At 64.2% G+C, this 26,209-nt stretch overlaps 1 protein-coding gene across 8 annotated transcripts; it reads left to right on the forward strand.

Annotated features, from left to right (window-relative positions):
• Nucleotides 1-25: 25 nt before the first annotated feature.
• On the forward strand, nucleotides 26-23,922 carry ESPNL (espin like). 8 transcript variants are annotated; one of them, XR_002180429.2, is made up of 11 exons: nucleotides 26-1,177; nucleotides 2,313-2,503; nucleotides 3,947-4,133; nucleotides 6,437-6,619; nucleotides 10,508-10,639; nucleotides 11,213-11,284; nucleotides 16,856-16,970; nucleotides 17,927-18,039; nucleotides 18,717-18,914; nucleotides 21,348-23,386; nucleotides 23,522-23,922. XR_002180429.2 is itself a non-coding variant. In XM_019958005.2 (10 exons), the coding sequence occupies exons 1-10, from the start codon at nucleotides 668-670 to the stop codon at nucleotides 22,935-22,937; spliced, it is 3,291 nt and encodes a 1,096-aa protein (XP_019813564.2). In that variant the 5' UTR covers nucleotides 26-667; the 3' UTR covers nucleotides 22,938-23,922. The 8 variants fall into 8 exon arrangements, 7 of the variants coding, with proteins under 7 accessions (XP_019813564.2, XP_019813565.2, XP_070643084.1 ...); XM_019958005.2 differs by having other exon boundaries at nucleotides 21,348-23,922; XM_019958006.2 differs by having other exon boundaries at nucleotides 17,930-18,039; nucleotides 21,348-23,922.
• Nucleotides 23,923-26,209: the final 2,287 nt, after the last annotated feature.

Below are 26,209 nucleotides of genomic sequence, written 5' to 3' on the forward strand. Positions count from 1 at the left end.
AGACCATGTCTGCAGGAGCCCCACAAGGCAGCTCCCTGACATGAGTGAGCACCCAGCGGGCTCCAGGCAGAGGCTGGGGCGCCCCGAGTTCACCAGCAAGCACTGTGGGTGTCCAGCCCCACTGCAGATAACAGCCTGGGAAAAGACGCTGGGCAGCTCTGGAAAATGAGCTTGGGACCATGAACTCCAGTCCCTGTGGCTGAGGGTGGGTAGGGCAGGGGACCTGAGACTCTCACCCTCCTCTCAGAGGCCTTCCTGTCCAGTGCCAGGCCCTGTGCCCGTCACTGGTCTGCAGAGCCACTGCTGCCCAGCAGTGCGTGGAGCCCCCAGTGCCAGCCAAGGCCAGGCTCCAGGAGAGCGTTCCCAGGGGGCAGCGGGCCTGGGTGCCCATGGCTGACACGGCCCAAATGCTTAGAAAGGGCTTCGCTTGGATGGGTCTGCCCTCCCGGGAGGAGGGTCTCCTAAGCGGCCTCTGCACGGCCCACCACAGCGTTCGGAGGCTGTCCCCTGCCCGGAGAAAGCAGACTCTCAGGAGCTGACTGCTTCCTGGAAAGGACACTAACTGTGAATACCCACTCAGCGTGGGAAGTCCGTCCCAGCCCTCAATCCACGTGAGGGGGAGGCATGGTCCAGCCACAGGGCAGTGCCCACCTCCTACCCAAACCTGATGCGGGCCCTTCCCCTGCTCTGGGTGCCCCGGGAGTGGCTGGGGCAGGGCTGCAAGGCCCGGTCCCCAAGGCCTATCCCCCCCCACCCCCACCGCCTCCCATCTGCCCTGTGCGCGCTTATCGGTAACCGGAGCCGCGAGCTGCGTCCCATCCTGAAACAGGAAGCCCGGGCCTGTGTGAGCCTCGGAGAGCCGGCTGGGCGGCCAGGGCGGAGGATGGAGGAGCAGCGGGCGCTCGCAGCCGCCAAGGACGGGGATCTGGCCACCCTGGAGCAGCTGCTGGAGGCGGGCACCCTGGGCCCGCATGTCACTGATGCCTTGGGGGCTGGCCTGGTGCACCACGCCGCCCGGGCTGGCCACCTGGCCTGCGTCAGGTTCCTGGTGCAGCGAGCCAAGCTGCCCGGCAACCAGCGGGCCCACAACGGGGCCACCCCCGCGCACGACGCCGCGGCCACTGGCGGCCTGGCCGAGCTGTGCTGGCTGGTGCGCCACGGCGGCTGTGGTCTGCAGGTGAGCGGGGCGCAGCAACGGCGGCTGCAGGGTGCAGGGCCCGCGTCCATGGGGAGGCGCGAGCCGAGAGCCAGGTCTGGAGCCCGGGCTTCCCCAGGGCCCTGGGCTGCTGCTCTGGGGGGAATGGCCACCGGACTCCCACAGCACACACAGTGGTGTGTCTCCACCCCATGCCCCTCCCCAGCCCCAAACAAAGCTCTCAGAAGCCACAGACGCCCCCTGAACCACCTGGTATTCCTCAACGTCCAGCACAGAGCGGCCCCTCTCGTCCTTTCACCCAACGCCCCCACCCAAGAGCACTCGGCCTTGCCAGTGGGGGGTCTCCTGGGGTCTCTTTCTTATCAAGCCTGATCCGTGGGGCCTGCTTCCAAAGGTCTAGAAAAGGGTCCGGGCAAACAGAAGCCCAGCAGGCACTGGGGCTCAGGAGGTGCTGGCCCACCCCGGATGCTGGGGGACCACGGTGGGAGCTCTGGGGCTCAGTGATGGTCTCCCCACGGAAATTTCTCCTGCCCGCCTCTCCCTCTCCCTGCTGGCCCAGTGGGTGTGGGCAAGCGAGCTCTGATGGAGAGAGGAAGTCCTCCCGGAGCCCAGAGAAGCACTGGGTCCCAGGGGAGGGAAGACCCACGGGTCACACAGCCTTCAGCGGCTCTTCCCACAGCCCCGAGGGTGGGAGCAGGGCCAGTCCAGAGCCCAGGAGAACACCCAGGTGTGCGGGTGCCCGCGGTGCAGAAGTGCCCCAGCAAGAGGGCCCGGGTACCAGGGTGGGCGCTGAGTGAGGGCGGGGCAGAGGCCCCTGGACCACCCCTGGACAGGCTGCCAGCCCTGGGCCAGCAAGCTGGGCTAGTGGAGCCTCCCCGGCGAGCAGAGAGCGAGAAGGGCGGGACTGCAGCTTGGAGGGGGCTCGCATGTGCAGGACCGGGGGTTTGGACCCAAAAGCCCTGACTGGTCCCGGCCCTGCTGCTGACCGCGAGCAGATGGCCTGGCTCAGTCCAGGAGACCCCTCTGCACCCCCGCGCTGGAGCCAGGTGGAGGGGTGGGAGCTCTCCCGCGGGTCCGCGCGGTGCGGTCTCAGGCGGCTGCCCGGCAAGCCTGGTCCGGCCCGCCGCCCGCTCACCGGCCGCCTGCGCCTCCATAGGACCAGGACGCGTCGGGCGTCTCCCCGCTGCACCTGGCCGCCCGCTTCGGACACCCGGTGCTGGTGGACTGGCTGCTCCACGAGGGCCACGCGGCCACACTGGAGACCCTGGAGGGGGCCTTGCCGCTGCACCACGCCGCGGTCAGCGGGGACCTGACCTGCCTGAAGCTCCTGACCGCCGCCCACCGCAGGTGAGGGGCTGCGGCGCCGCCTGGCGGGGTGTCCCATGGGCGCGGGCGGCGGGGAGGGGGCCTCATGAGGGAAGGGGAGGGAGCAGGGCCCGGGATGGGGAGGGGAGGGGAAGGGAACGGACCTTGGGAGAGGGAGGGGGAAGGGGTGGGCGGAGGGGGAGGGCTGGGGGAGGGGGCCGGCGGGGCGGAGGCGGAGGGGGAGGGGGGAGGGGAGGACGAGCCCTCATGCCGCTCACGCGTCTGGAAGGGAGCAGAGTGAACACTGGTCTTGGGGGCAGTGAGCCCCCCAGGTGGGGGCCTGGATTCTCCCTCCACACGCCCGGTCCCACTGCCCCGAGTGGGCGGCTGGGCGAGGCCAACAGACAGGGAGGGGACCGGCCCAGCTAAGGAGGGGGCAGGGGGCATCAGGCCACCAACCCTTCCCCCGTCGTGGGCCCGGCTGCGGTCCTAGCCCCACGGAAGACACCCGGGCGTGTAACTGACCGTCTGCGGGTGCGGCGTCTGTGGCCTGCTGCGGCCATCTGTCCGCAGGACGGCTGTCCTGGTTGGGAGAGGGACTCTGTCCACCACTCACCTGAGCTGGCCTTTCTCCCCCGAGCCCCTGACACTTCTTCTCCTGCGGGGCTCTGGCTAGCTGGCCGGCCTTCCTGGCCGCCCCCCGCGACAGTGCTGCTGTTCCTGCGCCTTCCCGTCCCGACCTCCCTTCCAAGGCCTTTGAGACTTGCTTCTGCGTGTCTTCCCCAAACAGTCCACACTGGCTGCCCCGGGCCTGGCCGGCCGCAGGGTGTCTCTCAGACTGGCAGTATTAGAAGTACTTTCTGTCATTTGAAAACCGGGTGATTTCACTTTAAAACACACACATGCACAGGGACGCTGCCCCAGGGCCCACATGCCCACCGGCAGAGGCAGAGACGGCAGGAGCCCGAGCAGAAGTCTTTGTCAACAAGGGTGGGGTCCAGTTTGGGGGAGGGGGCTCCTGCTCCCTGCAGGGGTTCAGAGGGGGACCGAGAACTCGCCTGGCCCCGTGACCGTATGGAGGCAAGGCTGGATGCGGAAACCTGACGACCCTGCCCCAGTCTCTCCACACGGAGGGGCCTGGAATACGGATGCTGGCCGAGCGCTGGGAAGGGCTAGTATCCTGCTCACAATGGCCCCTTGCACGGAGCAGGCCCCGGGTCCGGAGGTTCCCTGAGCCGCCCACTACAGCCCTCTGGGCCATTCACCCTAAGAGGAGACCCCTGCCGGCCAACCCCCGGCAGCGCGCACAGCTTGATGGCAAGTTGAGGGAGCTGGATTCCTTGGGGTGCGCACAAGCTGGGCGGGTAAGGGGGTGGCCGCAAAGAGCCAGGTGCCGGGCCACCCCGCCCCGATCTGGGCCCTAGGCCGGAGCGGCTCCCCGCGACCCCCGGCCGAGCGCGCTCTGAAGCCCGGCCTCCCCCGCAGCGGCGTGAACCGGCGGACGCACAGCGGCGCCTCCCCGCTCTACCTGGCCTGCCAGGAGGGCCACCTGCACCTGGCGCAGTTCCTGGTGAAGGACTGCGGCGCTGACGTGCACCTGCGCGCCCTCGACGGCATGAGCGCGCTGCACGCCGCCGCCGCCCGCGGCCACTACTCGCTCGTCGTCTGGCTGGTAAGGGGGTGCTGGGGTGCGCGCGCAGGGCGTGGGGGACGTCCGCGGAGGCTGGCACCTGCTCCCGCCTAGCAAGCGGGGCTGCTGGGGCGGAGGCGCCATGCCCTGGGTCTCCGATCTCCCACAGGAAGTTCGGGGACCACGGGGTGGTGGGCGGATCAGATGTGCCTGCAGCGCCTTAGAGCATCCACGTGCCAGACCCAGTCTAGGGCACAGCGGGGAGCTTCAACTGGGGGTGGCCGTGGACTGGACCCGCCCCTGCAGGACCCTGGGGGTGTGCAGCACCCCCTGCGGGCTCTCCCAACCCCTCCCCGAGGAGTCCTGGTGGGAGTCCAGGTTCTCAGGGTGGGTGGCACAGGCAGTGCCTGGCCCTGCTGTTTGGCCACTTGTCCATGCCTGGCCACCCAGACCCTGGGGGGTGTTCCCAGACCCTGAGGGGAGCCCCACAAGCCCCACTCTTCTTCCCTCTGGACCCATGGAGGCACCATCTGGGCCTCTTTCCAGAAAGAACACAGAGTGAACTAGATGGGGGAGGATGCCTTCTTCCAAGACTTTTTCCAGGGCTGGGGACTTCCGCCTCCGCCCTGGAAAACCAGGCCTGTGGGGTGTCTGGGCACTCTGAGGGTCTCCATTATGGAGAGGGTCTCCATTACCCGATCAAGGGTCAAAGTGGGGAGGTCTCTCCCGGGAGGGGTAGAAGGGCAAGAGGTGGCTGGGGAGGGACTCAGTCCAGCTGCTCCGCTCCTTGTGCCTGGCATAAGAGCTGTGGGGATGCTGCGTGAGGGAAGGAAGGAAGGAAGAAGGAGTGATTTCCTCTGGCCTCCCACCACTCACCTTGGCTTCAGAAGCCCCTAGCAGTTGGCTCTGGCCTCCCTTCACCACTGCCTCTCCCAGGCTGGCCCTTTGCCCCTGGAGCACCTGCCAGCACCCACCTTTGCACCAGCTGTGCCCGCCCTCCCCCCTTTCCCCCCCCAGCCAAGCCACCCTTCTGCAGCTGCTCCTACGGGCCAGCCCCACTCGCGGGAGAAAGCTCCAGGCATTGGCCCTGCCCTGGCCCTCGGATGGAGCTGTGCTTCCATCGTCTCGCCTGTAGTTCAGATGGTGAACTTCAGAAAGGTGCCTGTCCCCAGACCTGGACTCCCAGCGCTGTGGCAGCCTGAGTCCTGGCCGGGCCTGGCCGCGGGCACAAAGGCGGCACGTGCTCAGCACACATGGCGGGAGTGAGTCAGCGGGGTGCGCGGTGTCTCAGAGCGGCGGGGGTGCCCAGGAGCCAGGGGCGGCGGCGGGGGGCTGGTGTTGGCAGGCAGGTCCACACAGCACCCCCCACCACCGGGCAGCCTGACAGGGGCTCATCCCAGGAAGAAGCAGCTGTGGCCGAGGGTCCCAGGGCCAGAAAGGCTCTTCCAGATGGGCCTCCCCACCCCGCCTCCTGCAGGATGGACCACAGGCAGAGGGCGCAGCATCCAGCCTGGCTGACCCACTCAGGGCTGGGGCCCCGCTCCCCTGGGAGGCGCTCTCCTCCCAGCTCGCTGTCCTTTTTCTAACAGACACGTTTGAATGTCGGATAAGCCAGCGTTTGGCTGCAGTGCCCCGGGAATTAAACCACCGAAAGGCTATCCCTTCCACGTGGGAAACACTGCAGGGCGTTCACGCCCGGTCACATCCTTGCTGTTCTCCTGGCCTCGCCTTCTTGGAGAAGGTTGGCCGTGTTCAAAGCAGGAAAAGGGAGAAAAAGGGGGTGACGCCACGTGCACTGGCCCTTCCGGTGGGAAGGCGGGAGAAGAGCCCCTTCGGCCTCACGTTGGCAGGGGTCACGTGGCTGCCCTGGGGGCACGCGGTCCAGGCTGGGGGCCTGGGCCAGAGCCCACGGGTGCCCTCACAGCAGGGCCGACAAGGGCTGTGAGGAGGGCTGGCCTGAAGGCTGCTGCTGGGACGGGGCGCGCCCCCCAGCACCCTGCATCCTGGCACTGGAGCTGTAACAGTCAGGACGCAAACAGGCCTGGTGCCAGGAGGTCCTCCCTTCATCAGCAAACACCTGTTTACTGGCCCTGGGGTGCTGCCCAAAGGCGTTCTTTATTTGAAGTGGGAACACCCCTGGGGGTGTTCAGCTTAAGATCTGGGCTGGGGCAGGTTTGGGGGCTGTGGAATCTCGCAGTAAAACCACCGAGCTCGCTGCCCCCCCACCCAGGCTGCCCGAGGCGCACAAGAGGAGCCAGCCCTCTCCCCAGGGCCCCCTGCCCCGAGGGGGGAGTGGCTGCCCCCGTCCGGCCTCATCTGGCCCGTCCCCCTTCCTCCGTCCACAGGTCACCTTCACGGACGTCGGCCTGACAGCTCGGGATGACGAGGGGGCCACTGTCCTGCACTTCGCTGCTCGGGGCGGCCACACGCCCATTCTGGACCGGCTCCTGTTGATGGGTGCCCCCATGATGAGAGACTCCTGGGGGGGGACCCCCCTTCACGATGCAGCGGAGAACGGGCAGATGGAGGTAAGGCGCTGGGGGATGGGGGTGGGCAGAGGAGCCTCCGAGAGCTGGCAGTCCTGGACCACTTCCTGCGAGTGAGTCACCGAGCCCTCAACACAGCCCTGTGGGGTACACATTATTAGCCCCTTTTACAGACAGGTAAACCGAGCCCCAGAGGGGCAGCCGTTGCCCAGGATGCAGACTCAGACTCAGATCTCTCTGGGAATAAAGCCCGTGCTCTGCCCTCAGCGCGGGACGCCTCCCTTCGCTCAGAGACTCCCCGGGTGCCAGCTCAGGGGTCAGTCTTCCCGCTGGCCCTCCCAGGAGGGGGTCTGCTGGTCCCCTGCTCTGAGCAGCCTGGGAGCAGGGCCCCGTGGGGGTGTGAGGTCAGCCCCTTCGCTGTGCTCCAGATAAACCTAGGGGCACACGTGGCCCAGGAAACAGCATCCGGAAACCTGGAGTGGGCAGGGTCGGTGTTCCGATACTTGAGGCCCAGCCCTGGGAGTGGACCCGGCCGTGAGCGCTGGCCCTGCACAGGCGCGCCCTGCCCAAGGACCTCCTGCGAAGGCAAGGCCGTGTCTGAGCGGAGTGCGTCTGAGGCGAGCACGTGGGATGACTCCTCTGCCCGCTCCCCCCAGAACCACCCGGCAGGGCTCCAAAGTGGGTCAGTGCATCTGCAATGTCTCCTGGGTCTTCCTGCAGCGTTCCCGTGGCCCCCAGTCGCCGCCCACATGGGCCCAGAGAAGCTAGTCGAGGGCAGGGGGCGGGTGTTTTATCAAGGTGCAGCCCGGTATCCCATTTTGGACTTTGGTTCTGGACAGCTGTTTCCCGCTGGAACCTCAAGTATTCCTGGGCCCAGGTGGCCCACGAACAGCACAGAAAGTCCCAGGAAGGCATGCAGTCCTTCTGATAAATCAGAGAGAGGCGTGATGCCCCCATGCTAAACAGCAAGGCTGAACACTTCTTCCTGACTCTCAGGAGCCCTGAGGGCCCCCTCCTGCTCCCCCCACCCCCCAGCCACACCCCCTCCTTTCACCCTGCAGGCCAGCATTCAGCCCCATGGGCTCACCAAGCAGACGGTGGGGGTGGCGTCCAGAGGGGCCTGGGGTGGTCCCTCATGTCCTGTACCTGAGAAGGCGGTGGGGGTGGCGTCCAGAGGGGCCTGGGGTGGAAGGCCGCGGGTGGCCGGAAGGGCCCTGAGCCAGCGTGATGTAGCTCAGACAGCATCCTGCCCCCACAAGCCACGGCCTCCACAATCCTGAGGGTGGCCAGAGCAGCACCCTGCCAACTTTATTTTTAAGCAGCATCATCTTTTTTCAAATGAAGTGTTCTGTAGGGGACCAGGAGGTTCAGCAGGTAAGCCAAGGGTTCATGAGGCCCTCACCCTGCTCGCTCGGCGGGAAAGGAAAGGAACCCAAGCCTCAGAGCTGAGAACCGCCCTCCTCCGTCTCTGTGTTGTGGAAATTCCTCCTGCCTGGGCTGTGCTGGGGCTTCCCTGCTGCCCCCACCCCTCCGGCTTCCTCCGCTTGTGGCGAGTGGGAGTGGGTCCTCGCTGGGGTGCAGGGCCTTCTCATCGTCGCGGTGGCACCTCTGCTGCGGGCCCGGCTCCAGCGCTCGCAGGCCTCAGTGCTGGCAGCACTCGGGCTCAGTACTTGCGGCTCACAGGCTTAGTTGCCCTGAGACATGAAGGGTCTTCCCGGACCCGGGACCGGACCCATGTCCCCCTGCCTTGGCAGGTGGGGTCGTAACCACTGGACCACCAGGGAAGTCCCACGATAACGTCTCCATGCCATCTACTATCCAGCCTGTCTAATGTCCATCTCATATCCATGTCTCTGGTTGTGCTATAACCAGGATGGAAGCAGAGTCCATGCATTATTGATCGCCTGTTGGGTCTTAAAGTTGTTAACAGTTCTGGAAAATTATGATCATCCCGGAAATATGATCACCCCATGCCACTCCGTATTTTATTTAATTTTATTTTTTTGTAAATTCTTTTAATTGGAGGTTAATTACTTTACAATATTGTGGGTTTTGCCATATATTGACATGAATCAGCCATGGGTGGACATGTGTTCCCCATCCTGAACCCCCCTCCCACCTCCTCCCCAATCCCATCCCTCTGGGTCATCCCAGTGCACCGGCCCTGAGTGCCCTGTCTCATGCATCAAACCTGGACCGGCGATCTGTTTCAAATATGGTAATAATACATGTTTCGGTGCTATTCTCTCAAATCATCCCACCCTCGCCTTCTCTCTCAGAGTCCAAAAGTCTGTTCTTTACATCTGTGTCTCTTTTGCCATCTCACATATAGGGTCATCATTACCATCTTTCGAAATTCCATATATATTCATTAATATACTGTATTGGTGTTTTTCTTTCTGACTTACTTCACTCTGTATAATAGGCTCCAGTTTCGTCCACCTCATCAGAACTGCTTCAAATGCATTCTTTTTAATAGCTGAGTAATACTCCATTGTGTATATGTGCCACGGCTTTCTTATCCATTCATCCGCCGATGGGCATCTAGGTTGCTTCCATGTCCTGCCTATTATAAACAGTGCTGCGATGAACATTGGGGTGCACGTGTCTCTTTCGATTCTGGTTTCCGTGGTGTGTATGCCCAGCAGTGGGATTGCTGGGTCATATGGCGGTTCTATTTCCAGGTTTTTAAGGAACCTCCACACTGTTCTCCATAGTGGCTGTACTAGTTTGCATTCCCACCAACAGTGTAAGAGGGTTCCCTTTTCTCCACAGCCTCTCCAGCATTTATTGTTTGTAGACTTGTTGATAGCAGCCATCCTGACTGGCGTGAGGTGGTACCTCATGGTGGCTTTGATTTGCATTTCTCTGATAATAACCACGCTGTATTTTAAGATAAATCCTTGTTTTAGAAGAGTTTAGAGTTGTTTCAGATTTGTAGGAAAATGGAGGCGCTGGCACAGACCGCTCTGCTCAAGTCCACATCCGCTTTCCCGCCCCTGCTCACAGGCGCCCGCTGTGGTGGCCGTCACTGCGGTGAAGTCGTCTCCCTGTCCCCAGCGCCGCTGCCCCAGACCCATCTAGGCTCAGGCCCTACACCACAGTGCCTCGCGCTCCACTCGGCTTCTCTTGTGACCCCTGCCCCCCAGGCTCTAGATAGACAGCCTGCTCCTGCGGTCCACACACCCCCACCACAGCCTCCTTCACAAAGGGCCTTCACAAGCCCAGTCTCCTCTCGCTTTCCACGCTTCATCCTCTCCTCTGCTCCTCGCTGCTGAGCCTCCCACCCTCCTTTCCTCCTGGTCCCGGGGGCCCAGCCAGGAGGGAAACTGGGGGCCCAGCGCCAGCCTGACCCGGGGAGGGGGCATGTGAGACCAGCACAGGAGCCAAAGGCTCAGAGATGGAGACATCGGGGATGGAGTGAGGATCCCCGGAGCTCACCCTGGGCCTGGAGCCAAGAGGAGGGGCTTGTAGAGCACCAGGCCTGAGCGGAAGGCCAGGGAGCAGGCAGGGCAAGGTGGGCGAGGTGGGCGAGGTGGGCGAGGTGGGCAAGGGCACAGCCTGGAGAGCTGGGGGCGGAGCCATCTCTCTTAGCCTCTGCACCCCAGTTTCTTAGTGTGAGAACGGACACCGCTCCAGGAGTTGCTGGCTCCGTATTTAAACCCAAGGCCTGGGCTGCAGGGGCGAAGTCAGGGTCAGGCGGCCTGGCTGGAGTCCCGCTGTGCCCCCTGCTGACCATCTGGGCCCTCAGCAAGCCTCCGAACGAGGGCGCCTGGGGCTCCCACCCCGGATTCGGGGTGTTGGTGCCTGTGGGACCCCATGCCGCCAGGAAAGGGCGTGCCAGGTCAGGGTGGGGGCTCAGGCCTCCGTGTCTCAGCTTGGGGGGTGCGGGGAGTTGGCAGTGGTCACGTGTCTGCCCCCCTCCTGCAGTGCTGCCAGACCCTGCTGTCCCACCGCGTGGACCCCGCCCTGCGGGATGATGACGGCTACACTGCCGCGGAGCTGGCGGAGTACCACGGCCACCGAGACTGTGCCCAGTACCTGCGGGACAGCACCCGGCCGGTGAGCCTTGCGGCCCCTTCCCTCCCAGGCCCCCCTGTGCTGATGGCCAGGGAGCTCACCTGGACACCGCGTGGTTGGGAGGGAGCAGGGGAGAGCCTGGCCCCGGGCTGTGAGGGGACCGGGGCTACAAGGGGGACCAGGGCTGGGCCGTGGTTGGAGCTCCGCTGAGATCTGCCCTCCACCCAGGCCACAGAGCCCATGCTCACACTCAGGCCAGACGGCTGGGTCGCGCTGAGGATACCCCAGGGGGTGGGAGTGGGGTCTCGGGTCCTCGGGCGATGTGACCTCAGGAGGCGGGCCAGCCCTGTGCAGCCCAGAAGGGGACAGTTTCAGGCAGGCTCCCATCTGGGCACATGACCTCGCCCAGCCTCGCCTCTGCAAGGGCAGGGACCCCATGTGCCGGGCCCCCCAGCCCACGATGGGCCATGCATGTTTGCTGAATCAATGGAGCAGTGGGCATGCAGGTGTGCAGGGGGGAGCCCAGCAGCTCCGTCAACGTGGGGAGCCAGCTCCCCCCAGAGCCCCCCAGCAAGGCCCCGGGCGGTGACTGACGACGCGTCCCAACCTGCACAGATTTTGCCTCAGCCTTCTGTATTGGCCACCCCTTCAGAAGCTGTCCCTGGGACCGGCTGGCCCCCCACTCAGGTGAGAACACTGAGGCCCACAGGGGCGCCGTGCCCCCCACGCCGGGTCCCACCCCGGGCTGCCGCGCCTCCCTTTCCCTCGGGGTGTCTCCCCCGGAGTGTCCAGGACAACGGAGGCAGAGCCGCCTTCCTCCCCGGCCCTGGGCCAGTGGGATGGTCCTCACCCGGCCACCACCAAGAGAGCCAGTCTCCACTGCCCAACACCCGCACCAGAGTGGCCAGAGGTTGGGGGCTGGGGGTGCTTCAGGGCACATGTGTTGGAGTCCTGGTTTGTCTCGGTAGCCTAGTTTCAGACACAGGAACTGCAGTCACTGCTTGAAGCAATCTGTTTACTATTTACTGACCCTTCAATTGGCTATGGGCTTCCCTGATGGCTCAGCTGGTAAAGAATCCAGCTGCAATGCAGGAGACCCCGGTTGGATTCCTGGGTCGGGAAGATCCCCTGGAGAAGGGATAGTCTACCCACTGCAGTATTCTTGGGCTTTCCTGGTGGCTCAGCTGATAAAGAATCCGTCTGCAATACGGGAGACCTGGCTGTAATCCCTGGGTTGGGAAGAACCCCTGGAGAAGGGAAAGGCTACCCACTCCAGTATTCTGGCCTGGAGAATTCCATGGACCGTATAGTCCATGGGGTCACAAAGAGTTGGACACAACTGAGCGACTTTCACTTTCATACTTTCTTTCGATTGGCTATTGCTTGACAAGAGTTGTCTTCCTGGCTTGGGTTCCAGAAGTTGGGGGAACTCTGCGGGTTCCTGGTGTGGTAGACGGAGCTCCGTGGTCCGCAGGTTGGGGACGGCCTGGCACCCGTGTCCCCGGCCTCTGTGTGGGCCCTGGGGCCAGCCTGGAGGTGGGCTGGGCGACCCCTCTGCTAACAGGGAGGTGCCTCCTGGCCCCTGTCTGGGGGTCCCCGGCTTGCCCCCAGCCCACGCAGCAGTGCCCACAGCCAGGCCTTCTGTCCGAGCAGGATCTCTGTGCCCAGCCCCTCTCCCCAGGCCCTGGCACACCAGCCCACCCCTCTTGGCCGCTCTGCCCAGCTCTCTTAGGGGTGGGCACTCTGGGTGCCCTGCTGACCCCTCCACTGGGGGTTGTGGGGACCAGCCCATGTCGGGTTTCCTGGGGTTCCTTCTGGTGCTGGCGGTCTCCCCTGGTGTCACCACAGGATATGAGGCAGCGATCCGCTTGGGATTCCCCACGCCGGCCTGGGTGGTCCGTGTAGCCTCCCTACCCGGCCTGCAGGCCCGCAGCATCCAGCCCGTCCACCTGCCCCACCTGTGTGGCAGAGGGGCAGGCTCATCAGGCTATGAGCTCGTCCCTGTGAGCCGCTGCACCCGGGGCTGTCTGGAGTCACCCTCGACCCCTCACATTCAGTCTCGGCCCCGCAGGAGGGCAGGCTATCAGCTGGGGCCACCTCGCTGGGGGAGGCTGGGGCTGATGCAATATTGATGGAAACACGATATCCAGAGGTCGCCTGCGCGGCCTCTTCCTGTGTTGGGCTCGGAGGAGGTGGCGAAAGCCTGTCTTTTCCTCTCAACCTCGCCACCTGCCTCTGCCCCCCGGGCGTCGTGGGTCCCAGGAGAGGCAGCCTGGGGGGTGAGGCTGGACACATGCTCCCCCCGCTGCCTGCGCCGCCCCACTTCGATCCTGGCCACGTCTTTCCGCTTCCCAGGCCTGGGGTCACCTCTGCACAGTGAGGAGGTCTTGGGCAGTGGCTAGAGGGGGCCCCCTGCACCCCAAACCTCCAGGGCGTGGGCTGGGTGAAAGGGACAGACCGGCCGAGCCGCCGCAGCTAGGAGCAGCCATCGGGAAGGTGAGCACAGCCCTCCGCGCAGGGGCAAGCCCAGCCTCTCAGCTCGCAGCCCCCACCCCTGTACGCACGTCTACCAGAGCTGGCATGACCCTTCTCGGCCCAGCGACACTCATGAGCCCTGAGCACCCGTGAGCCCCGGTTTTCTCATCTGAGTGACGTAACCGAGGAGCCTCGCCGGGGGTTGGAGGTGCACCTTGAGCGCCCAGTTTAGTGGCTAATTGACCCCCCTGGGTCTAGAGGGGCACTCAGACCCCTTCACTGTCCAGATGGGGAAACTGAGGCCCAGAGAGGGCCAGGGGCTCCCTGAGGCAGACTGCTCCTCCCCGGGGGAAGGGCAGCCCGTAACCCAATCTCAGCCGTGGTGCCTGGGTGTCCAGCACCCATCTGTGGGTCATGATTTTCTCGGCCCGGGTGGCGTTACAGGCCTGTAACCCGGCTCGCCACAGCGGTCCTCCATGTATAATGCATGGCAGGCGTGGCGCTGCTCAAATCTCATCAGAAACACAGAAAAAGAGACACCGGACCACGGCAGGTCACCAACCCAAGGCCGGCTGACCACCAACCTTGGACGCGCCTAGCTGTCAGGACCCCAGAGGTTGGCAGCGCTCCCCCAGGTCCCGTAGAGTCGGTTAGCGCCCAGGCCCTGGATACTCCGTTACCAGGGGCCGCCACAGCGGACCCCCATCCTGGTTAAAATTCAGAGATCCTCCTGACACCATGCTAACGGCAGCAAGGAGGTCTGTGTGCTGCGGTGCGCCGGGCCCTGCCAGGGGCTCCCGGTAAGTCCCAGCAAAGGCAGAGAAACTCAGGCCTGTGGGACGCTGAGCGACTCCCCGGGGCTTCTCCTTGGGGAGAGTTGCAGCAGAATTTGGCCTCAGGGACCCGTGGCATGCAGCCTCCCAGGCTGCTGGTGCGATATTCTGGGGCCACGGTCTGTTCCCCTGGGCCCTGGACCAATGTCCTGCCTTTTCCGTTATTCCTTCCACCCCAGCTGAGCCCTGCACTCTGCCGGGAATGGGAGGCCCTTTCCCCTCACCCAAGAGAGCAGATTCAACTGGGGGTGCAGGGATATGGTGAGCCCCGAGGGCTCCCAGGCGGAGGCGGCCAGGGAGGCTCTGTCAGGCTCAGCGCCTGGGGCTCAGCCCTGCTCTGTCCGTCAGACCATCAACACCAGGTTCCCCAGCCATCGGGTCTGGGGTCTAACTCAACCCTCCTTCAGGCTCCTAAGCCACCTCATGCCTGCGTTGTGGACACTGGAAGACCGGAGAGTCCCAGGTCTGTGGCACACGGCAGGGAGCAGGTGTCGTGTTTTGTCAGAACCCCGCCCCCCGAAGTCCCGGGGTGACCGATCCCGGTGCGGATGGCTGTTGCATGCAGATCTGTGTCACAGTCCGGAGCCCCGAGCCGGGCGCCCCCTGATTTGTAGCCAGTGTGAGCAGCCTGGTCTTCCTTCTGGGTCCCCTGTGCCAAGGCAGGCGGGCGAGCAGCAGCCAGGGCTTGGCATCCTTGGCGGGGGTACCAGGGACCCCACTGGTGCTGGGCATCCCCCAGAGGCCCACCCGCCTGCCGCTCCCTCCATGGCTGGTGGGCCTGGACCGAAGGAGCAGTGACTCTAGGGGCTCAGTGCTGGCAGGAGCAAGGAGGGGGTGGTCTCAAGTAGGATTCCGGTCCCAGCCCTGTCCCGTCCCCACCGAGGACCCTTGAGAAAGCGCCCTGCCTCCCCGAATCTGTTTCCCCAGCTGTGCCTGAGGGCTGTCCTGGTTGACCCCTCTGTGCTGTCTCTTTTGTGCGACCAAGGAGCTCTGGTCTCCCCTCCCTCTCCGGAGGGTCTGCTCCCCCGGCCCCTGTTTGGGGGAAGGTTAAGGCCTGGTGGTAAGGGATCCCACACCAGCCCAAAGCCCGCCAGGCCACCTGACACCTGTGCCTTCAAATATTAATGCGACGCCTCCTGCTCCCGGGGGTGGGCGCTGTGACACCCCCCGGGCTCCAGACGGCTCAGCTCCCTGTGCTCACTCAGGGCCCAGTGCCTGCCTCCAAGGGTCCTCCCAGGCCTGGGGGCTGGTGGACGCTCTGCCAAGGCCGGGCTCCTGGGCTCCAGGCACCAGTTTCTTCAGAGAGAGGTAGGAGGCGCCGGCGACGGGCAGATAAGCACTTGGGCCCCAGGCTCCCCTCCTGGTGGCCCCGGAGTGCAGAGGGTCCTGGGATGAGACAGAGGGCCCTGCGGCAGTGGCTGTAGCCACAGGGGTTCTGAGGGGTTTCCCCAGGCCGGGGCGGCCACCCAACACCTGCGCCTCCTTGTCCGGGGGGTTAGGGACCCGGCCCACCTGCAGGGGAGCTGGGGACACTCAGTCGGACGAGGGACTTAACCCCAGCAGTGCCAGCTACGTTGTCACGGGCAGGGCTCCGCGCAAAGCAGACACATGGGCTTCTTGTTAGAAACCGATCAAGGATTTCAGGACAGGGAGAGGAGAGGATATTGAATGGAGCCATGGCTTGAGCCACCCACTCGACGCTGGGGCCAGCACTGGGCCCAAACCACACGTCCCTGTGGGGCAGGTTTGATCCAGCTCCTCTGCCTGGCCCGGGGCTCTCTCCAGTGCCAGCCTGGGGGCCCCAAGGCCCTCACCCACCATCGCTGCCCACGGGAGGGAGCAGGCTGAGGCACTTCGGTCTGACGGTCAAGGGTGAGTGGTGGCCCTCTCTGCTGGAGCCCCGAGCTGGGGCGGGCGTGTGTTTTCAGGCATCAGGGCGACCAGGGGGGCAGCTGGGAGACAAGCCACCTGCAAGACGGAGTCCGCCCGCCTGCGATGCTCAGCTTTAAACCCAAAGGCAGCAAGCCTGCCTCTAGAGTCCTTGGAGGATGGCTCACATCCTTGTGGAAAACTTCTCTGCCACCTGAGGGGGTGCTTGGGAAGGCAGACAGCGAGGGCAGTTCCACACAAGGCGGCCTGTGTGCCCCAGTCTCTGCTTGGCCAGGCCCGGCCAGCCGTCTTGGTGCCTGCTGGTCAGAGGCCAGAGCGGAGGCCTCGCACGGCTGCGCTGGGGACGGGGGATGGGGTTCGGACGCCTCCAGGTCTAGGATTCTTCCCGGTTGCCCACCAGTCAGTGTTGGGGGGAGGGGGGATGGTGGGGGTGCCGCAGACCTGGGGCAGATGTGGGGTTGCAGTGTGGGGGCCCCTGCACCCAGACGTGGACTCCCTGGCCCCGGCTCCCCAGGACTGGAGGGTGGGCCTGGGCCCTGCACCAGGGCTCTGAGGTGCGGTGCTGAGAGCACGTCCAGGTTCGCTGGGCTTCCCTCTGTGCCCAGGGCTGAGCGCGGGCGCAGGTCCGGGCAGTCTGTCTTGGCACCGTCAGGGGACAGTTGGCAAGGGGGTGTGTGTGTGTGCATGCACGTGAATGGGCACGTGTGCCCGCAGGTGTGCGTGTGTACACATGTCCCTTGTAAGGCCAAGGAGTGCTGAGCACGAGGGGGACGCCAGCCCCTGACCCAGAGCCCAGAGCTAAGCTGCCTCCAGAGGGAGCTCACGAGCTGGGCCTTGAGATTGGGGCTCACCCAGTGGGGGTAGGTATGTGTGCCCACAAGGGTGGAGAGACACGGGGGCATAACCTCCAGGGGTACCTCCCCTCGCCCCTGCACACTTCCCTTTCCTAGCCCCACCCCAGGGAGACCAGGCCAGGGCTGGGTCCCCCCCACCCCCACCTGGCAGCCCAAGTCAAGGCCCGCCCCCCCGCCTCCCACTGACCAGGCCTGTCTGCCCCCAGGTGCCGCTCCTGATGACCCCCCCGCCCCCGCCGTTCCCCCCTCCTCCACTGTCGGCCGCCAGACATCCCCCGGAGGATGGCAGAAGTGGGGGCGCAGGCCTCGGGAGCCCCACCCGTGAGTAAATGCGTCCTCGGGGGGTGTTGGCCCAGGTCAGGGGTCAGGGACTGGGCCCTGCTGGCCTCCCCTCTGAGGTCCTCCGAGGGGGCCTGGACAGCTGGGCGCAGAGGGCACAAGGCCCGGGCTGCGGCCAGCCCCCAGCTCTCCCCGGATTCCGTACGTCCTGCCACCTTGCTAAAGTGAGCACAGAGCACTCCATGACCACAGTTAAACCGCCTCCTGCCCCGTCCTCCAGCGTCTCTGTGAGCTCCGAGCCCCTGCAGCCCAGCTCTCCTGCCGCTGGGGTCCCGGGCAGCCCGTCCCTGCTCTGGGCCTCAGCTCATCCGGAGGGACTGCGGAGGTCGGCTCTGCCCACTGCTGTTCCTGAGACTCCAGCAGGGGGCGGGGGTGGGGCGCGGTCCTCAAACCGCAGGTCACCACCCACTAGGGGGGCTGTGACCAGCATTTATCAAAATGAAGTAGAATGGGATAGCGTGAAAAATGTCAGCAGGCCCCGTGTGTAGTGAGGTAAGTGTGCTTCATGGAATGGGTGGTGGTTATATAATCACACGTAGGGGTGTGTGTGCTTGTGTGTGTGTGCAGTGGAGGAAGGAGTCATAAAAGGACAGGTTTGCTGTCTGATGGGGCTGCCTTTGGTCCCCGGACTACCAGACCCTACACCCGTTCTAGCTCCTTGCAGGCCGTAGGACAGCTGGGGAGGGAGGACAGGCCGTCGCTGGGATGAGGTGGTAAAATGTAGGCTTCCCAGCTGGCCGGGCTTGGAGCTGGCCCCATGGACACCCATGGGATCGCAGCGATGAGTGAGTTTGCCCAGGGCACTTGGTCAGGGGACTGGCTGGGCCTTTGGCTCCCAGTCCAGTGGTCCTTCAGGAAGGCTGGCTGTGCCCAGGTCTGGGGTCTTCTGCCCCCCACCCCTGGCCTCTCCGACACGAGCTCCCACTTCCTCCCGGCAGCAGCATCTCTCAGCCCGGCCTGGCCCAGCCAGCCAGACCAGCCTCCTCTGAGGGAGCACACAGCCCACACAGCCACCCCGAGGGTCACCGCCAGTGCCATGGCCGTCCCCACGGTGAGTGCCCTCGCCGTGCCGCTGTCTTCCAGGGCCCCCAGCCCAAACCCAGCTGGCCTCTCAGCATGTCTCCTACGCTGGCCCTGGCCAGGTCACTCTGGGGGCAGCCAGCCCACTGCTGTCTGCCCCCCACCACCCCCTGGAGATTCCCACTGGCCACACCTCCCCCTCCTCCTCTCTGGGCACCAGTCCCTTACACATCCAGCCTACCCTTTCACTGACCGGAGGCTGGGAGCTCCCAGACCCTGAGATGTTCTGTGCAAGTCTGGCAAGTGCAGTCACAGCACACAGCACATTAAAGGCTCTGACGAGTCCTGCAGTCCACGACTGACCACCAGACTGTCCATGCAGCTGTTCCCCAAAGGAGTTTCCCCATCCACATGGCATGCTCTAAGCAACCTCTTCTCCGTCATGTACCAAGGAAGGAGGGAATCTCTCAGCCTGCGAGCCTCCCCACACATACCGGGGTCCTACAGGGACAGGGGGCCCTTGCGCTCGAAGCCTCACACTTGAACAGCCTGGGAGTGCGGTAGTGGTCAGCTCCTCTGTCCTCCCTGGTCAGCCCCCACGCCCCTCCTCGCGCAGCTGTACTCCTCCGGGCCAGCCCTCCCCTCCGCTCGCTCCTGGACTGCAGGTTCCTACGGGCCTCCTCCAATGACCTGCCTGCCTGCACACAGGGGGCAGAGACGGCGGCGGGGGGCGCCCCGGACAGCCTGGTCGCGCTGCAGCTGGACGGGATGCCCTTGGGCGACCTCGACGGGCTGGTACCCACGCGGGATGAGCGCGGCCGACCCATCCCTGAGTGGAAGCGGCAGGTGATGGTGCGGAAGCTGCAGGCGCGCCTGGGCACAGCTCTAGAAGCGCCAGAGGCCCAGGTCCGTCAAGGTGGGGCCAGGGTGGGGGCGGGGCCAGACATGGGGCGGGGGCAGTGTTGGGGCGAGGCCAGACACGAGGCGGAGCCAGGCGTGGGGTGGGATCAGACATGGGGCGGGGGCAATGTGGGGGCGAGGCCAGGCATGGGGCGGGGCCAAGTGGGGGCGGGGGCAATGTGGAGGCGAGGCCAGACGCGAGGCAGGGCCAGGCGTGGGGTGGGATCAGTCGTGGGGCGGGGCCAGGTGGGGTGGAGCCAGACATGGGGCGAGGCCATGCCTGGGCGGGGCCGGGGAGGGGCGTGGCGCCGCTGGAGGTGGGCGGGGCCAGGGTGGAACCAGGGTGTAGAGGGCAGAGGCGGGGCAGGAGGTTTAGTACCGGCAGGTAGACGTGGAAGGTGGGTTCCTGAGCCCACACCTCGAGTCCTGAGACCCGGGTACCCTACTGCATGTCCCTCTGTGGCCTCAGCTTCCTCTTCTGCCAGACGATGAGGTTGAACCAGATCAGAGGGCTGCGAGCAGTGCCCCTTCACCTGCCTTGGGGATGTGTTGCCCAAGTGTTACTTTGATCTCACGATTTATATGTCGTGCCCACCGCATATCAGGCTCTGTTCTCGGCAGTGAAGGGGACCAGCCTTGCCCGTTAATGCTTCCATTCCATCAGGAAAGGCGGGGTGCCTGGGCAACTGTGCTGGGGATGTCGGCGGGGTGGGGTGGGGAGTGCGGGGAGGGAGGGTCCAACTGCTATGGAGAGAAGGCAGTGGAAAGGGGAGGGGGCTGCTTTGTCCGGGTGCTCAGGGGCAGCCTCTCTGGAGAGTGTCCTTGAGCGGGAAGTCAGGCGGAAGTGAGGGGCAAGCCCTCCGGGGATGAGGGACAAGCGATTGTGAGTGAGGCAACAGTGAGCGCTCTGGAGGCAGGGTGGGCTGGCCCAAGTGAGGAGCAGGAGGAGGCCGCGCGGAGGTGAGGGAGAGGCGACAGGCAGGCATTACAGGACCTTCGGGGAGCCGTTGAGAATCTGAGCAGGGAAGGGCTCTGGTCTGACTTGGATTTTAATTGGCTCCCTCTGGCCTCCCTGTGGACAGCTGTTCTAGAGTCGTACCCTGACGGGGTGCGGCTTTGTCTTGAATGATGTATTCTGCAACCCTTGGTCTAGAGCTGCCCTGCTAGTACCATAAGGCCAGCCATTTGTGGCTATTTCAATTCACTTCAGTTCAGTCATTCAAACTTGTCCAACTCTTTGATACACCATGGACTGCAGCACACCAGGCTTCCCTGTCCATCACCAACTCCCGGAGCTTGCTCAAACTCATATCCATCGAGTCGGTGATGTCACCCAACCATCTCATCCTCTGTCATCCCCTTCTCCTGCCTTCAATCTGTCCCAGCAGCTGCAGCTATTTAAAGCTGCAATTTCAAATGAAATAAAACCCCCTGCGCCTGAGTTAGCTGCACTTTCTGATGAATGGCTCCTGCAGGGGTTTCGGCATGCCTTCCCCTCATCTCAGAAGTGTTGGGCGGCTCTGGTCTAATGGCCCAGCCTGTCCTTGCTGTCAGGATGCCCCTGGGGTTGGGGGTGGAGCAAGGCAGGAGTGGGTGGGGGGTCCTGCCACAACCCGGAGGCCTTTTAGAAGCTGACCTTAGGGCAGAGCCAAGGGTGTGTGAAGAACTCAGGGAAACTGAGAAAACAGGCCGAAGGGGCAGGGGATGGGCTTGGGCACAGCCTGGCCATTGGCTGCGAGTTCCCAGCCTGACGCTTGTGGTCCGAACACTCCCCAGTCTCCCCTCTCTGCCCCGGGCCTCGTAGGGGCTTATTGTGCCGAGTGCCCACCTGGCTTCTTGGCAACCAGGCAGGAGCTCAGGCCCCTCACCTGTGAGACGGGGCAGACACAGGGCCTCCCTCAGGGGTCTCGGGGGACTGAGCGGGTGGGCACGGAGCCACCCAGAGGGACCCCAGCTGGGAGGCTCTGTGTGCGTCTCTCACAGACTGCAAGCACAGGAGTTGGGCTGTATCCTGGCATCAGGGAAGCCCCAAGGGGTGATGTTCTGGGGTGAGGTTGGCCACACGCCATGAGAACTCGGAGGCTGCCCTTCGTAGGGGACACTGCCCACCCGCAGGACATCCTGTGCAGGGATCCAGAGGGTTCTGGGGACAGTCTTTGACTTCACCACGGAGGAGAGGAGGAGGACTCGGGGGTGGCAGAATAGAGGCACCCCTGCCTCTTCTGAGGGCAAGGCTGGCTCTTCCTGGGGTGAGAACTGCCCTGAGCCTCGGGCTGCGGCCTGGGGCTGGCCTGCCACCTCCTGTACCCTCTGAGCCCAGGCAGGGGCCAGCCAGGGTCCCCAGGGCTCCCTGGGGCCAGGCCACCCAGGGGAGCTTGTGTCTGGCAGGAGCATGCCATGTGGGCTGCGTCCCCGCTGACCTCCCCTCCCTGTGTCCAGGACGATGGCGGGCACACAGATGCCATGGAGCAGGCAGCCTGGCGGTACTCGCAGACGCACCAGGCCATCCTGGGCCCCTTCGGGGAGCTGCTGACCGAGGACGACCTGGTGTACCTGGAGAAGCAGATCGCCGACCTGCAGCTCCGGCGCCGCTGCCAGGAGTACGAGAACGAGCTGGGCCGGCTGGCGGCCGAGCTGCAGGCCCTGCTGCCCGCGCCCCTGGTCAGCATCACTGTCAACAGCCGCTTCCTGTCCCCGGGGCCCCGGCTGGAGGCCGCGGATACCGAGCCCCGGGGCTCCGAGGACGGGGCCTCGCAGGCCACACCCGGCGGGCAGCCCCTGCCCTTCTGGTGCAGCCACGTCGCCCGGCTGGTGCGTAGCCTGTCCCTGCTCCTGAAGGGCGTGAACGGGCTGGTGCAGGGCGAGGAGAGGGGCCCCCTGGAGGCCCAGAGGGAGGCCCACAGGCCAGCCCCGGCCAGCCCCCCTAGGAGCGAGGCCCAGCGTGAGATCCAAGAGTGTGGGGTGTCTGTGCGGACACTCCGCGGCAACTTTGAGTCAGCCCCCGGCCGGCCCTGCACCCCAAGCCCTGGCCCCTGCGAGCCGGGGACCCAGCCGGGGTCATGCCCGAGGGGCTGCTGGCCTGCCCCGGCCCCGCCCTGTAGCGGCCCGATCGGAGGGAACCCCAGGCCGGGCGACACGGAGGAAGCCAGCGACTCGGGCATCAGCTGTGAGGAGGCCCTGTCGGAGGTGGGTGCTGTGCCAGGCTCGGACCTGGCCAGCCTCCGCAAGGAGCGCATTGTCACCCTCTTCCTCAGCCACTGGAAGAAGTCGGCTTACATGCCGGCACTTAAGACGGCAGCCTGCAGGACCCTGGAGGCCCGGCGCTCGGGGCTGCGGGGGCAGGAGGCAGCCAGGGGCCCTCCGATGCCCTCCCCGCTGCCCAGCGGGAGCCCACGGCCCGGCCGCCTCTGGCAGCAGCGCAGCGTCATCGCCCAGCTGCTGGGCCACTGGAAGGCCGTCCTGGCCCATGTGCCCGCCCGGCAGCTGCGGCGGCTGAGCCGGCGGCCCCACGGGCCCCTGTCCCCTGAACAGTTCCTGCCCCACGTGGACGGGGCGCCCGTGCCCTACAGCAGCCTCACGCTGGACCTCTTCATGCTGGGCTACTTCCAGCTCCTGGAGTGCGACCTGCCGGCCGAGGAGCGCAAGATGCGCCACCTGCTGTGTTTCGAGGTCTTCGAGCACCTGGGCGCCCACGGCTGGGAGGCGGCGCGCGCCTTCCACAAGGCTGTGACCGACGAGGTGGCCGCTGGCCGCCGTGCCTGGACTGATGGCTTTGAGGACATCAAAGCCCGCTTCTTTGGCTCCAGCCGTGGTCGTGCCCGGGACGCGGAGCCCGGCCGCAAGTCTGGCCTGACCCCGCTCAGGCCCCTGCCCCACGCTGGTCCCGGCGGCCCCGAGCCCGCAGCACAGAGGCTGGGGTCCGGCCCCCAGCGGGGCAGCTTCAACAGCGAGGACATCTGTGGCTACATCGACCGGAGCTTCGCCTTCTGGAAGGAGAAGGAAGCCGAGATGTTCGGCTTTGGGGAGTGACGTGGGCCTGCCTTCCTCCCGGAGCGGGTTTGGGGTGGTTTTGGTTTTTCTGTTCTCTTTTCCTTTTTGCCCGCCTGGTGGCCAGGTGAGCCTTGAGGCCAGGCCGGCAGGGACTCAGTGTGCTAGTTGCCGCCCACCGTGTCTGCCCCCCGACGGCTTCCTCCTAGGCTGCAAGACTGCACCTAGAGTCCCCCTTGTCACCGCCGCACCCGAGAAGCCCTCTCAGGACCCCAGTCACCCTGCCTTGGGATGACTCGCCAGCTCCGCCCGTGCCCTCCACCTGTACGTCCCTTGGGCGCCTGTGATGCCAGCCTGTTCCCCACTGGCCACCCTCCAGTCCCTGCTGAGTCACCAGGATGTCCCGTCTCCCAGTTCCTCCCGTGCCCGTGGCTCTGGCCACATCCTGAGCCTCCATCTGCCCTCTGCCAGTGCTGCCTCCACTCCTTCTGGTAATCTTGGGCCGTGCCCCTCCCCCTCTGCAGCCCCCCTCCCCAACCTGTGAAGTGAGGGAGGAGCTAGGACAACAGGATCAGATGGGCAGGAGGCCTTCCTGTCAGACTGGACTTCCCTCCCGAATTTTCCAGGTCAGGCTGCGGAGTCCAGAGGGCTTCAGGGAGAGGTATTCTGCAGCTCTGCGATGGCCCCACAGGCAGGAGTGGGGAAGAGGTTTCAGGAACCTCCCACAGCCTTCACCCCCCCCCCCACTGCAGAAACCCCCTGGGACAGCTGTCTTGCCTGTTCCTCCCCACCTGCAGAGCTTGGAGGACTCAGGCCAGCTGTGGGGGACCAGGGAGTCCTCCCATCCAACTGGCTCAATGTCTCAGAGAGGGATGCTCGGGAAGAAATAAAATGGGGGGTGTCAGGCTGTCGGGGCTTCCCCAGACCAGTCAAGGGGGTGGTGCTGGCCTGGGTTCTGGCTCCAAAGCCTCCTGCAGAGTAGACACCGGATGTGAGTTTGCTAAATAAAGACCCGTTCCTGCCTGCCTTCCCATGTGTGCTTGTTGCCCCTGAGCCCAGAGAGGGCCCTGCTGGAGGGACACTGAGACCTCAGTGCTCAGCTCAGCCGAAGCCCCAGAGCAGCATCCTTACCCCACAGAGTGTCCACATTCTCATCTGTAAAATGGGGGCGTGGTGTTGACCCGCCCATACCCAGGGTCCTGGCAGGATGGACTGAGGCCCCCCATGGGGGTCTCTGTCCTGGGATGGCAGTGACACTCTCCAGCCGCATCAGTGTTTTAAGGAGCACATGCTAAGGATCACAGTCCTGGCCCCAGGCAGCCGCAAGCATCCCATACGGTGTTGAGGCCCTGGCTCTTGGCCCTGAAGCTCGACCATTGGAGCCAGACAAGGACTGGTCTGCAGGACACTGCTGCTGCCCAGGCTGGTGGGTGAGCCTGGAGGTGGGGGGGTTAGAAGGTGCTAGGTGCTCAGAGGCCTCCCTCCCCTGGGCCACCCACAGGACCCTGCGGGAGCAGGGTGGCCGGCATATGCAGAGCCCAGTCCCAGAGGTGGCCTGCTGGCCAGGGCTGCTCAGGAGACAGTGAGCAGAAGGCCCGCACACCCAAGTGGGGGCTCCCCTCCCCCCACTCACTGTGGCCTTGCACAAGGCCCTCCACGGCCCTGAGTCTCATGTTCCCGTGAGCATCCAGGACTCCAGGAAGACCGGGACTCCAGGGTTAGGCGGGGGTGCTCAGACCCCAGCGTGAGGCCTGGCGCAGGGAAAGGACCTCTCTGCTGGGCACTCACGGGTGACTCCCCAAATGCCCTTCTGCAGGCACTCTGCTTCCTGGGGGCCTCCTTATAAATACACCGTATCCTGAGAGTACCCCAGGGACCCTGAGTCCCTTGGGCTGGGCCAGAGAAAGCTGGTTTGTTATTTAAAAGATGTTCCAAGTGATTCTGATGCTCAGTGACCTCGGAACCCCACTAAGCAACTCACCTGTGGGAAGCAGGTGTCCACTGCCACGGATGGGGGGTGCTGGCCCCGCAAGGCCACACTCAGCTGTAGGGCCCTTTAATCTTGGCATTCAGTTGTCAAAACTCCACTGAGGACCCCAGAGCCCCTACCTAGGGATCCAGAGGGTGCAGACTTCAGTGAGGTGACCAGACACAAGGTGCAGACCCAGGGGCTTCCAGCAGAGTCGGGAAGACACTGGAGGAGGGGAGCCCGGTCTCTCTCCCTGGCCCCTTGTAAGTGCACGCAGGACAAATACAAAGAAAACACTGCACCCAAGGTGGTGAGAATGTCACCTTTTTATCATGAGGAGAATAAATATTGGAACAGTGTAAGCTCTTTGAATATCAATGCTTGGATTTAGAAGAGTCAAACTTTTTTTTTTAATGCCTCTAAAGTTCTTTTGAAAGAAACCATGATCAAAGCTGGTTTCCCAGGTGGCGCTAGTGGTAAAGAGCCTGCAGGGACCAAGCCAGCCGTGAGGCCGGTCTACAGGAAGGCCTCCCGAGAGCCTGCCTGCTGCTGCCACGGCTGGTGGGGCCCTCCCTCACTGTACCTTGGAATATGGCAGAAGCCACAGACTGCACCTCCAAGTAGGCTGTGAAAGACTCCCATCTTCGTGGCTGTCTTGTTTCTGGGGGAGCCAGCCGCGGTGTTAGGATGGTGCTAACTATTGCTTTATTTCTGGGGGAGCCAGCCGCCGTGTTAGGAGTGGTGCTGTGGAGAGGTCGGGGTGGACCTCTGCTCCAGGCCAGCCTCCGTCCCGTGACTGCAGTCCCGTGGTCCGCTTGGCACCAGCTGTGGACAAATCCTGAGGCAGAACCACCCACTAAAGCATTTCCAGAGCCATGAAACTGTGTGAGGTAATAAATGTTCACTGTTTTACAACACTGGACTTGGGGTCATTTGTTACGCAGCAGGAGCTAGCTAATACAACAGACTAGAAGATTTTATATAGGAGAGTGATGAAGAGGCTTACATTGCAGGTATGAAGAGATCATAAGTATAGAGTAACAGTCCATTGATGGACTAGGGATCTCTTCAAGAAAATTAGAGATACCAAGGGAACATTTCGTGCAAACATGGACTCGATAAAGGACAGAGATGGTATGGACCTAACAGAAGCAGAAGATACTAAAAAGAGGTGGTGAGAATACACAGAAGAACTGTACAAAAAAGATCTTCACGACCCAGATAATCACAATAGTATGATCACTCAGCTAGAGCCAGACATCCTGGAATGCAAAGTCAAGTGGGCCTTAGGAAGCATCACTATGAACAAAGCTAGTGGAGGTGATGGAATTCCAGTGGAGCAATT

This window comes from Bos indicus, chromosome 3, assembly GCF_029378745.1.
Source record: "Bos indicus isolate NIAB-ARS_2022 breed Sahiwal x Tharparkar chromosome 3, NIAB-ARS_B.indTharparkar_mat_pri_1.0, whole genome shotgun sequence".
Classification (NCBI taxonomy): domain Eukaryota; kingdom Metazoa; phylum Chordata; class Mammalia; order Artiodactyla; family Bovidae; genus Bos; species Bos indicus.